The 13,446-nt window shown below is 37.3% G+C and overlaps 1 protein-coding gene across 2 annotated transcripts in view; it reads left to right on the forward strand.

The window, feature by feature from the left end:
* The window catches only part of COMMD10 (COMM domain containing 10), a 123,439-nt gene extending 110,208 nt beyond the window's left edge, over positions 1 to 13,231 (forward strand). Inside the window, exons 6-7 of one of the 2 annotated variants that reach the window (XM_071580995.1) lie at positions 11,861 to 11,920; positions 12,548 to 13,231. In XM_071580995.1, the coding sequence (XP_071437096.1) occupies positions 11,861 to 11,920; positions 12,548 to 12,586 (99 nt within the window). In that variant the 3' untranslated portion in view covers positions 12,587 to 13,231. Of the gene's footprint in view, positions 1 to 11,860; positions 11,921 to 12,547 lie in introns of those variants that run through there. The other variant, XM_071580996.1, reaches the window with a different exon arrangement.
* Positions 13,232 to 13,446: the final 215 nt, after the last annotated feature.

Here is a 13,446-nt window from a genome sequence, read left to right on the forward strand (position 1 = left end):
ACCCCCAAGTACTGCATGTATCAGTCTGAGAACTGGATTGCCAGCTGTTAAATTAACTGTTGGATCTACGTGTTCTTTGACAGCCTCCAATCCCGCACTGCCTTTGCCTGACCATAAAGTTCTGGCTAGTTTATGGCTGCAAACAAGTCAGTCTGTTTATCTCCAAGGTAGACAAAACAATCCAGAGTTGATTCTTTTACACAGTAGTGCTTTAATCCTTTTTATAATAATGATCCCAAGCATAGTAGACTATTTGTTCTTATTAAAGGAACTGGTTTGCAATTTGAGTGATTCATTCTTTGGTGCAGGGTTTTAGGATTACTTTCTTCAACAGACACAAAACTTTTCTCATACCTGGAATGAGCATCTCCCTTTAGTGTGTGTTTAACTCTTAATCTGTCATTCACCAGTAAGAAAGCATAGATACCCTTTAACATACTCTTTCAGAATACTGCTGTTACTCTGAGGCCTCAGCCCAGTACCTCACCAGGATAATCAGGATATCTTTCTGGTGCATCAGTTTGGCTGTCAACCATTTGTTTTCCTAGTTCATTTTTCTGCTGATCAGTGACCAGTTTTACACATTGAATGCAATTAGATGCTGCCTTATTACTAACAGCTATCTGATAGGAGGTTGTAGAAAGTCAGGTATGACCTGTTCCTCCGGACAGTTAGCAACAGACCAAGAAGAAATGGCCTCAAGCTGCTTCAGGAAGAATTTCTTCATGGAAAGGGTGGTTCATTGATCTCGCCCAGGGAGGTGGTGGAGTCATGGACCCTGGAGGTGTTCAGGGAGTGACTGGATGTGACACTTAGTGCTGTGGTTTAGTTGACATGGTGATGTTAGGTCAAAGGTTGGACTCGATGATCTTTGAGGTCTTTTCCAACCTTAATGATCTATGATGCTATGAAAATAGCATTTGCAAAGTGACCTGCAATGCCTTATTATTCCATTTTTTCACTTTGAAGAATGGATATGTTAAAAAGGTAAAAACCTGAAAGAAATTAAGTATAGTTTAAATGGTAATTTTTTTCTGTCTTTGTCAAAAGATTACACTTACACACTGTTTATTCCTTGCTTTACCATTTTAGTTTTTCATCATGCAGTGCTGTCTTTAAAGAGTAAAATTTAATTAATTTGGAGCTAAATACATTCATTTGAGATAAAAAGTATCTTGGTTTTGATAATTACTGAAACCATTGCAGCCAGCCTGAGTATTGGATTGTACTACAGCTATCTTCAGAATAATCCAAATCTAGTACTATATTCCTCCACATTACTCACTCTTTTAAAGCAGCCTGTGGGCAGTTAAATGCCTCCCTGCCATCCGATCCCATCAGATCTCAGAAGCTAATCAGGGTCAGCCCCAGATTAGTACTTGGATGGGAGACCTCCTGGGAAATGCCAGGTGCTGTAAGTTCTAGTCCTGAGGACTTCACTGGCACCATCCAAGCTCGCTCGGCCATGGCAGATGAACCTCAGGACTTAAACGGTGGGGCCAGTTCTGTGCACGCTGAGCCTCACCTAAAATCCACTGCGCAGGCTGGAAGGGCACACCCACGTGGGGACAGCCCTTCCCAAATCTTCGTTCGCGAAGTTTGGCCATACATACATACATACATATGACCAAACTTCGCGAACGAGGATTTGGGAAGGGCTCTCCCCAGGTGGGGGTGTGCCCTTCGAGCCTGCGCAGTGGATTTTTTAGGTATTACTTATGTACTTGTGTTTGTAGTCTGCCATTGAAGGAAACTGTGGGTGAGGTATTTGGTTTCATATTCAATGTCTGTGAAGTCACTTACACAACACTTATACTTTCTGTCCTTAGCACTTTGTCCAGTTTTCAGCAGGCACTGAGAATTCACACCACACCCTTGCATCAAGTTTTAAATAACTTGTCAGCAAAAGTAACAAAACAAGGTCACTGAAATTACATTGTCTTAAATCCAAAATAGCTGATGTTTGTGTCATTAGAACATGTATAACCTTCAGTGACAAACTGAGAAAGAGAAGTTGTTGCTTGATTACTTCATAATAACTGGTTTGTTTCCACAGTCCTAACTTTGTGGTGTTGTAATGAGTAAAGACAACAAAATCTTTTTCTATTCCTTGTAAAAATGAGAAGCTTTTTTGTCTAATTTGAGAAACTTTGTTTTTAATTATCTCTTCCAGTTTTGCACTGTGCCATGTTGCCTGAGAAATGCTTGTGTTTACTTGTGTGAGGGTGGTGATGAAATTTTCTTCACACTTAACATCTGTGTGTCCTTGATCCAAACAGGTTGCCCTCATTCAAGGCTTTGCTGGGTTGCTTTTGGCAAGGAGGAGATACCACCACTTATTTGTAAAATATGGGCATTTTAGCAAAAACTGTAGATACATTCCAACTCTAAAAATAATAGGTGACTTCCTAATAATAAATAGATAAAAAGAATAAAATATACATTACTTTACAAACAACCTTATTCCCCGAGAGCTCTGTCTTGATACTGCTGGGGACTAGACTGCTAGTTAACATTCCTCGTTCCTGCACAGCTTTCCAGTTTTTCAGGAGCTGAGATTTGTGTGCAAGTCCCCAGTTTCTAGCTGCTGGAATGATTTGCCCACTGGAGATCAAAGATACACTTGCTGATAGCCACTAACACCCTTTTAGCAAGGTAAAAAGACCCAAACATTTATCTTTGCTTGTCTGCGTTAGAAAATCCAAATAGGTGATACTCTGAGTGACCCATTTCAAACAAAAAGAAGTAGTTTACAAATTATCTAATCTTGACATTTTGTAAATGTTTAAGCAGATTTTTGGAAAGGGTGTTTTCACATCTGCTACATTGATTTCATGTGAATCTGAGTTTCCTTGGATCTTTCCTCTCGCTGCTGGCATCTTTTATCTAACCTCTTTTCTTGTGCCTCAGTAGAAACAATAAATACTTTCAGATATTCCAGTGGTGAAGAAAGCCTTTTGTAGTAAAACATTGCGTTATGACAGTATCTCACTGAACCAGGTAGTTTCAGAAACTAATAATGCCAAAAGATGCCAGCTTCCTCCAGTGGTGGAATAAATCCTTCTGAAAATGTTATTCATCTGCATGACTACACCATGTAAAATTCCTGTTTTAAATGGGAATGCAGATGACAACAACCCAGGTTTCTTCTTTGGATAAAGGAGGTTTTATCTGGTTTTTAGATCAGACCAAAGTGGTTGCTTCCTGAGCAACCTGGATCATAGTTTAAACTTCTCTGACTCCACCTTGCTTCAGACCCAATGTAAGATGTGTTGGGGCATGGCTTATGGAATCAGGCCATGGCATCCTCACAGAAGCCTGTATGCACAACCCTCTGCTCATTGCTGACAGGCTGGCCAAGGACACAGCGTCCTTGAAGGGGTATAACCATTAGGTAAACAACCACAAAGCTAGGACGGACCGGTCCACAATGGCTTCAGCTCCTCATGGCCGCTTGCATGGGTGTCACCCTCTGCCCAATCAGCATAGCCGCACGGGTGCATGGACAGTTATAGCTGGCCAATAGCCAGTTGTTATTGTGTGCACAATCGGTTTGAGAAGTTATATTAGTCCTGTTCGTTTCTTAATAAAGTTTGAAGCATTGACCATATCTCTGTGAGAATTAATCAGTGACTTCTGTGCCAGAACCCGGGTCTGTGGCTGGGGGCAACCCATTAGGAAGGAGAGAGCCTCCTGGTTGAGGACCCTCTGCTCTCCCCTTGTTTTTTGCTCCAACAAAGATGTGTAATTGATTTAAACATAAAGGATTGGCAACTCTGTGTTAATTACATCAACTGCAACACAAGCTATGTGAGAAGCTCTCTAAAACACTCTGTGCATGGTGTTGAGCTGCTCTTCTTGCTAGATGAGGTTTTGACCATTGTATATCTACATGCTTTCAATGCTGTAGGCTCAGCTTCATCGTTCTAAGACACATAACCAAGTTGCAATGTTTGCTATTTAAACCCATAATCTTAAATTTTGTATCCCAATACTAGGCTACTGTTGCACTTAATATTTTTCAGTTCTGTTAGTTGCCTAGAATTTGATTACTTGCCTAGTGCAGTAATGAAAACATTTCACAACTACAGCTGTATGACATCTTTTTCATAAAAAAATGAATGTAGCTGTGATCAAATCTGGTGAACATGTGAAGCCAGAAAAGCTTGAAGGCATTTCTGGTGCCAGCATGCTTACAGCAGGCTGTCTGTTCCTTCAACAGAGGTTATCCATGAGTACAAGCATAAGAAGAAAAGTGAATTCTTTACTGTTCAAGGTGAATGTAAGACTATTGTGTCAGTCTGGATGTGAGCTATCTTTGGAATGAAAGTGTGAACTCACTGGTCTTCATGGCTTTTGAAGCCTTGCATGCTAGCCCCAGTGGTAAGAAATGAAACAGTAGCAACTCCCTAGTTTTCTTTGCAGTGTTTCTGAACTGAATTTTTTTTAATACCATAAATTCCATGACAAATAAGGTGTACTAAAATATGAAAGATAAGAATTTAATTTATTCTGAGAAATAAAATTGGGCATCACAATATTTTTCTGACTAAAGAAAAAAGTTGTATTCTGATAGTTGTAGGCATTGTACAAGATAAACAATATGCAACAAACATGGTGTAGGTTCTTTCCCATCTCTTTTTTTCAAACTCAGTACAGTGAAATTTAATAGGAGTAGAGTGTATTTGTTTTAAATATTTAGCGAGGTTTCTTTTTCAGAGAGCTTTCTGATATTAGGAGTACAGTAGAATTTGTAAAATTATCTGAGAGATAAAACATGAAAATTGTAGTTATTAGAGCATGTATTCTTTAGATGACTCAGTGATATTCTTAGTAATTGTGTGGCAGCCTATTAGTGAGTGAAACTTATAATTTTTAAATACGTGTTTTCTTGGAGACTTTGTATTTGGAAATTACACCTGCATGTTTTGCTGTTGAATGCTGAATACAATGACACATTTGTGTGGATGAATGCCTTATGCAGTTAGTGATTGAATCCATATGGAGTCTCGTGAGGAATCAATAATGAACTTGTGCTGTGTATAAAGTTGTCTTCAAAGAAGGGAAATGCATGTGAAGGTATGTACAAAATACAGAACAGGCATAGAAGTCAGCCTTTCAGTAGATCTTCTGTGAGCCATTTTCTGTAAGTGCAGCATACAGGGAAGTATCAATACTAAAGACATGCTTTTGAATATATCTTGTGGTAGGCGTGCACTTGCACACATTTACCACCTATTTCTCAAAAAAACATGTGTGTCCACTGTGATATTTTTGTTAAAGTGTATTTAACGTTATCTTTATGGCAACTCTCATCTCTAGATTTCTGGGTTTGAGAGGTTTTCTCTGCAAAAGTATTGTTAAAAGGCCAACCAACCTAATGATGTTATTTATAGGAAAGTAACTTCAAGATACTGAAGGCAGAGGAATTCTTTGCTTGCATACAGCTGTTGAGAAAAAAAATTGCCTTTGTATATCTTTTTTATTTACCAGAATGATATTTACTCTGACTAGGTGTACAGAAGTGCAGACTGGACTTTTGGGTTTTTTCCTGGATAATTCTCTCAGTTTTAAAAGGATCTTTCTTACCTTCTATGAAGAGAGGGACCTGTCTGCCTCTAATACTTTGTGGTGTTCCCAGCCTGTGAGGTCTTTTTACTAGTTGTGTCCCATTTCTTGTCTGTAATTTTGCACTAGTTCATCGAGCCCTGGATATTTTCATGAGTGTGGAGAGGAACAGAAGGAAATGGTAATGACAGAGAGTTCTTGTTTCTGTTTGGAAGTATATCAGATCTTCTTCCAAATGCCTGCAGAGTCTGTTGGCTTACTACCAGACTGGGCAATAGATTTATTCTTGCCACTTTGCATGAAAACATGCTTAAATGATCCTGTGTATGATGGAGTCAGATTAGAAATTATCTGTATGTATATCCAAAGCATCAGCTTCCAGTAACACATTGATCTCAGAAATCAACAGAGAGCTTTGGTTAGGGAAGTTACAAATAGATGGCAAAGGGTGGGAAAAGCATCCTTAGTATGTTGCAGATTTTGATTTCTCTAAATCCACAGGGAATTTGAAATTCTTGAGCTTACATGAAAAAGAAATTCAACTTTTAAAGGTGTACAATAGTATGTATTCAAACTAAATGTTAACATATCTATTGGGAAAAGAGGGGATTAAAATGAAAGATGTTCTGTTTTATAACAGTTGCACACTGAGACTTGAAAACACATGTAATTCAGTCATAAGCCATGATTTTTTTATCTACAGTAATAGTTATTTAATATTGCAAATAGAAATAAGTTTGGGAAAAGAATGAAGTTTGAAGATCACATTTTTTTGATGATGTGAAAGAAGTTTAATTAAGAATATATAAGTCAATATTTAACTCCCTGTGTATTGCTGAATCCTGGAGCCGAATTACATCCATCTACAGCTGTAAGAATGTGAAGAAATTTTAACTGCTGTCTCTTATGTGCAGAGAGTTAAGGAACAGGTATGCTTTTAAGAGATGTTGGTCTATTTTAATATATATGCTCCACTTAGATTTCATCTTACTAACCAAGCAGCTCAAACTTTCTGATAAATTCTGTGAGATACAAAAGGGAAAAGGATTGTAAGTGCCTAAGGCAATGCATAGTTCTCCAGGGTCCAAGGAAATTTAAAGGAAGTCTGAGTTGATGTAGCACAGAAACTGATAGGTCCAGAAGGAAATGTAGACTACTCAGAAGCAACTGGGGTCTTTTAATGCTTGTAACTTAATTTGTCCATAAAATGGTTAGTTTAGTTATCTGTATCATCCCATTGTATCTGAGATTTCAAGGATATCTAAGAGGAATAAACTGGAGAATAGAGAGCAAATGTAAAAATATTCTTCTCTCAAACCTAGCTGAGATGTGGCTCCAGGTAGTATTAAAAGTTGTGTTACAATATGAAGATTGGGATATCTGTTGCTTCACTTAGTTATTATTAACAAACTTTGCTGAATATACTGTGATTTTTTACATGTGCTCAGTCATAGAACACTATCATTATCAGTGGACATTTAGACATACTAGCCAGCCTGTCCTTCCATCTGTTTGCTTCAGAATATTTGGCATTTATTTTGCATCATTGCAAGTAGTTACAGCTTTGCTGTTGAGAACTATTATAGCAATATCAGTTTTTCCTATTCAAGTTAGCTTTAAACCCAGAAGTTTGTCTTTTGTTTCTAACTTCTAGAACATTATTTTATGGTTATGCATGGGGTGGGGGAGTTGAATGTGTGCCATACAGCTGTGTGGTATGTAAGGTTGCAAAACTCTGGCATTAGCAGTGAAGCTTTTTGCAGTAGTATATGAAAATAGGAATATCTAGAACACTGTATTAAAAAAGGAGCAAAAAACAACCACAAACAAACAAATATCCCCACCATAAAACAAAAGAAAACAAAAGCAGGCAAACAAAACCCCCAAAGCAAAAGTGAATCCTTTGATTATAACCAAGACTGCCTCTGCTTTCTAAAATATTTTAAGGAGACATTTTTTGTTTCCACAGAAACATTTTGCAGCAAGAAGGTATTCATGTTTGAAATAGCTGAGGCAGTGGGAATTGGAGACTCTTATGCAGCTTGTATTCATGTGTTTTCATTATTTTATGTGGATGATCATGCTCAGCTAGAAATTTGTCTCATTGTTTGGTGGTGGTTATAAGCTAAGTGTATATTAAATGACTGTGGCTATTTTGTAGAATAAGCCATACATTCAGAGTGCCTGTTTTTTGGAGGATAGGTTATTAATATTGACAGGGAACAGAAATGTTTTATATTCATTTTAATTTTCTTTCTTTCTCCTCTTCCCCAACCCCCCTCCCACTCCCCAAAGGAAATCTGGTTTTAGAGACTGATGAAGATGTTAAGTTTTTAAAATCATACCAGACAGTAAGTGAGAAGATACTTAAGGGGAGAAAACAACCCTAATCAGTTAAACTTACTGGAATTTCACAGCTCTCAGGAGGCTGTAAATTGTAAATTGATACAGCCCTGGGGTGAAAGAAGAGGTGGAACGAAATCAGATTCCATCTAGGTGTATAAAGGCAAAATGGCACTAAAATTTAATGTTAACACTTAAAAGACATTCACTAGTGATACATGGCCAAAGACATTAAACCATACATTTTAAAAAACTTATTACCATATTCTTTGCAATGAATTCAGAGTGATGTAAAGATTTGTCTTGTGTGACACCTGCAATTCACACAGACCTTTCCACTAGTGAGTGCAATGCTTTGTCATGTTTTACAGAAGATGAAAACATTGAACTTAACAGCACCTTTATTTAGCTGAAGATGCTGCACATGCTCTTTAGCTGTGCTCATTGAGCGTATTGCTCCAATGCAGTCCCTGCCACCCTTCATTGGTATTGTATCACACAAAAAGCCTGTCTCCATTTTTTCAAAGCAGCCCAGAGAATGGGGGTTTGGTACTTTAGAGATTTCTTTGTCTACATAAGAATAACAGCTTCAGCTATGTTTCTCTGACACTACAAAGCTGCCACCCTCAAGGCTAAAACTTGTAAAATAGGAGCTAGGATTTACACTGCCACAAATTCGGGATGTAATTAGAAAAAATACCACAGTTACAGTGTGACCATGGGAATGAATTCAGTTTAGTTTTCTGGTTACTCGATTTAATTTTCTCCCACGTGAAGATGATAACCGCAAAGAGAAAATGAGATACCAGGAATGAGAGAAAGAGTAGTGTGAAGGTGAGGAATTGGAAGAAATTTATCAGAAAAAAAGGAAAAGAAAATGATACACTTGATAAAAAGAAGAAAGAAGTGACATCCAGCAAATTGCTGTTTTCTTATTTATACCTGGAAAACATTCTAGGTCAGAGGCAACATCTGAAAATCTGTATGTGCAGATAAAAGAAGTAAACTTTGCTGCATTTTTCATAAGTAGGTTAAGACTCTGTCTGAACACAATGACGTTTAATTAAGGAAGCTGAAAGTGATTTTTTTATCCTGTTTTAGTTGCAGTTGAAATATTATTGTGGTTTGTAATTTTGTATACTTATCTGAGTAAGATTCCATGAAGTAAATTAGGACTTTACCTGCTCTAGGGACTTTAGCAATATTCTATCTATACAGTCATTTTAAGACTATTTTACTGAGTAATTAAAGAACTGGATGGTAACCTAGCCCTGTGTCACATAGTTTTAATTACAATTGTTTATGTTCACACAGAATAAAGCAAGTAAGTGAATAATGGATATCTCAGCTGAAACTAAGGGGCTGTCACCCTGCTGAGATGTAGCTTCTTCTTGTAGGGAGCTAGTTATGATGTAATATTTTTGTAGTCTATATAGGACTTCTGACTCCATAACAATAATAATTTGTCACATTTCTTAAGGGACTCATGCTAGTGAGAAATTTAATATTGTAAAGATAACATTTTTAACTGGTGCCACACTTCTGCATGGGGTTCTTTTGTGACACTGCTCTTTGCTGAATTGGCATAGTAGGTGTACCAGGTTTTTACACATAGAAACAATTATGTACTGGCAGACGATTAATTGCAGATAAACAACATATTTCATGCAAGATGGTTGTGTCTTCCCAGTGACACTCCCATTCCCACCTCAGATTAGAAACATAGCCTGGCATGGCACACCTTTTATGTCCCCACAGACATTTGCTTGCCACAGTCCAACATAAATTTTGTCTTAGTTACCAAACTATGATTATTAAATAATAATGGGAAGAGAGATCTCATCCTAGTCAGTAACCATAGTGGGTTTTTTTTTAGTGTAAAAAGAATCTGAATTAAAAGGTCCACGCTTTTTTCATTTGCATACCCTGTTTTTGGCTAACAGTAATAATGTGTTTAGAGGAATATATGAAAGAGAAGCTTTTCAGTTTCTTTTTTGTGTGTGTGTGTGAGAGAGAAGTTGATTGTGCTTGCTGATTAGACGTAGTAACAGAAGGTGCCTGTCTTGAATGAGACAACTCAGAGAAATGAAATCTAATGGTCAGAGGTCTTCCTTTGCCCCTTTCTGGAAGCATTGCTAAACTGTCAGATCGAAATCCAGCAGATTCTTCTGCCAGCAAGCATGCAAGAGATGACCCTGTCTATTAATTGTGACTTATAAACTTTTAAGATATATTATATCTGACTTCTGCTCTGAACCTCCTGTTTGCAGTTTTGCTTCCTTCCATTTAAGCACCAAAATCCTTCTAGAAAGGCAAAGGCCAAACAAACATCCCAACTGAAATGGTAGATTGGTAGATCCCCTTGCTATTAGTGTATCTATCTTCTTTCCTCTCCGGCTTTCTTTTTTGCAGAAACCCCTTGTTTGCTTTCTTTTTGTTTCTTAGCTGTTAGAAAGCCTTTAAAAATGCTTTTACTTCCCTGTCACGGCATTATAGTCTTTGGAGGGAGGACCAGCTGGAGTCATGGCAAAGAGAACTGCTGTCCTGGTAGTTTTATTTTGTATTCACCATACGCTTCGCAGAATTGGATTATTCCTTCCCAGAGAGAGAAGTTTGGTCTCTCATGCAAATCAGTGGTCCTTTTCTAGGCTTTTGTAGCCTTCCCAAAATTGTTGGAAGGAGTCCTTCTTTCTGCAGAGCAAAAAGCAGGAATTACACCAGACAGGCGGGCCCCAGTCAATTTATCCCTTTCCTGTCTCTTACAGCTCCTTTTGAGGAGCAGGCACCAAGCAGTACCTATACTGTGTTCCCAGGGCTTCTGTGGGTCTTGTGCATTTGGTGCGCCAAATTCAGTGACATTACTTGGCATAACTTGAGCCTTCCACTGGTATGAGTACCCAGAATCTGGCCTTGTCTGTATGCAAAAGTATCCTTGCTCATTTAAACTGAATTGATAAACAAGCATTTTTCTACTGATTCGAGTGATACATGAAGTTGGTACCAGTTAAACAAAAGTAGTGTGTCTGTACATTCTTTCAGCTGGTAATACTTTGTGAGTAGAGGTGTCACAGATTCAGCTTTCACAGAGCCTCCTTAATGTTTGGGAGTGCAGCTGTTAAACTCCGGAATGCCTCTAAGCCTTAAATGCCTAGCAGCAACACAGAGAATATGCAGAAATAGAAATTTACTTTTAAAGAAATAAAGTCACAAAGTGAAGTAGAAGGAATAAGAGTAGAAACTGTCTGGATTGAAGGTAGCAGGCATTAAACTACATGTTTCCTGCAAGCAAGTTAAGCAGGACAGAAGTTCTAATTTAACCCCCATCCCCACAGACATTCTCACGTACATGCAGGGGATTATTACCACCATCTGTTTTATCTACAGTAGTTTTCATCAGTTGTGTTATTTTGTGGGGTTTTAGTGTTTGAGCATTGCTTTGAAGCTGTTGTGTTAATTGCTAACTTGGGCTGCATCTATGCACAGATGCCTATAGCAGTGTCAGCATGCTTAGATAGGAACTGTTAGATTAATGAATGCAAGTATCAGCTCTGTGCTGGTGCAGTACATTAATAGCTGTGCCAATTCAATCAAGTGCACCACTCACTTTGTCACTCTGAAATGGTACTTACCAGATCTTAGATGGACTGCTGAGAAAGATGAAGGTAATCTTTCATGTTTGTCTGACTTAAAAATGAGGTAACTAAATTCTTTTCATAGATTATTTTATTTCTGCTCTTCACAGGAGGAGAATAGATGTACTGGGAGACTTGAATTCTGCTCTGAAATGGAATATACATGTATGAGGGACATTGTAGTGAATGGATGGAAAACTAACTGTTGCAACCATTATCTTACACGTAGCTTAATCTCGTATTCTGATTTACTGGAATTAATGCTAGAAAGAAACACAAAAAGGTATACTTATTCCTTCCTTTTTTTTTTTTTACAGAACATGAAGAAAGTGTTTGTAGAATTTAGCCATCAGGAGCTGTTTGAATTCTATAACAAGGTCTGTACATTTTACAGTACTATAATTTCTTTGTAAATACGTTATGCTGCTCAGCCAGAAGTGTTGCTTGTATGAATTAAATCTAATAAAACTAGAAAAAAAAGAGTTCCAACTTAAATTAAGGCTATTAGATTTGTTTGATCATTTTCAAGAAGGGCCTGTGCATTCAAATTTGGAATAGGCAGGGCTTGGGCCATTGTAAGCATACCTGGCAGTTATATTGGGAGGAGCAGCTGATGATTAACAGTGGGGATCTCTCTGGAAACAGCATTTTTATGTCACATCTTCTGTTGAGTTGCCAGGCTTCTAATCCAGTCAAAATGAAGTCTATTATTTTTTTACCTTGTTATTATGCATTGGAAAGTCACAGCAAAACATCTGTGCATGTAAAAGAGGCAGTATTTAGACAACTGTTTCTTTTAAAATTTGAATATTTAAACTGCAGCAGTGAATTTCTAATACCTTCATGTAAAAACAAATATTCATGAGAACAGAATTTTTATATTACTATGCAAATAGATTTGGTATGCATTGTTGAAGATACTGGAATGTGGTTTTATTTCTGTTTGCATGTTTCTAAATAACATTTTATGAGTGGAGTTTTTTCCTCTCTTTTCCTTTAAATAGCTGGAAACTATACAAGCACAGCTGGATTCCCTTACATGATGTTTTTGAAGACTCATTTCTCCATCATACTCCTGCCATCTCATTTTTTTGAACTGAAGATAGATTGCCAAGCTGTGTTTGCTGAAGGATTCAGTAGGTTGCATCTTGTAAAATTATATGGCTTAGCTGCTTTTTAGACCAGTACCATTAGCCAAGAGTCTTTGTTAAGCGTCTGAAGATTCTAATGGACTTTTGCTTGTTTGCTGAGCAATTGTGAAAAATGGCTTTGCTTGCAGTGAAGACAAAAAAAAGAAAGCTACCCTGCTTCAGAATTTTTTTTCATCCTGTTATGTATGTTATTTGATTCTGGTAGAAATTTGCATGCTATTGAGGGACCAGGAATAAAGTCTATTTTTTAGACATTAAAAAAATACAAAAATTGTAAGAAAATACACAGCTAATAAAATCTCTATCCTTTTTAAATGTTATTCACACAATTGATAATGCTTTCTGCAGATTTGTCAAAAGAAATTCAGAATTTAAAAATTAATCGGTTTATATTGGGCTGTCCTAACTTCATTATTTTTGTTCTTTTGTAGATAGGTGAGGTTTTTTTCTTTCAAATAATCAACAGTGTCTCTGATTTCCATGTTTACTCTTGACACGGAAAATAAATATGTCTTCTTAGCACTGCATGCACCCTAATGGATCTAAGTAGTGTGGTGTATAACTGAGGGGAGAAGTCTCATAGTATATAACAAATAACACTGAAATAATCTGACAGTTGGATTTCTGAAAGCTGTATGTTGATCCTTCCTGTTTGTACCACTGTTTTTACATTGAAGAGGAAAAACTGAAGCACAGTGATTAAAGGCCATATTTTCATCCATTAGTTTGAGAAGATTCGTGAGCTTTTGTTT

The sequence above is a fragment of the Pithys albifrons genome, chromosome Z (assembly GCF_047495875.1).
Source record: "Pithys albifrons albifrons isolate INPA30051 chromosome Z, PitAlb_v1, whole genome shotgun sequence".
NCBI classification, from domain to species: Eukaryota; Metazoa; Chordata; class Aves; order Passeriformes; family Thamnophilidae; genus Pithys; species Pithys albifrons.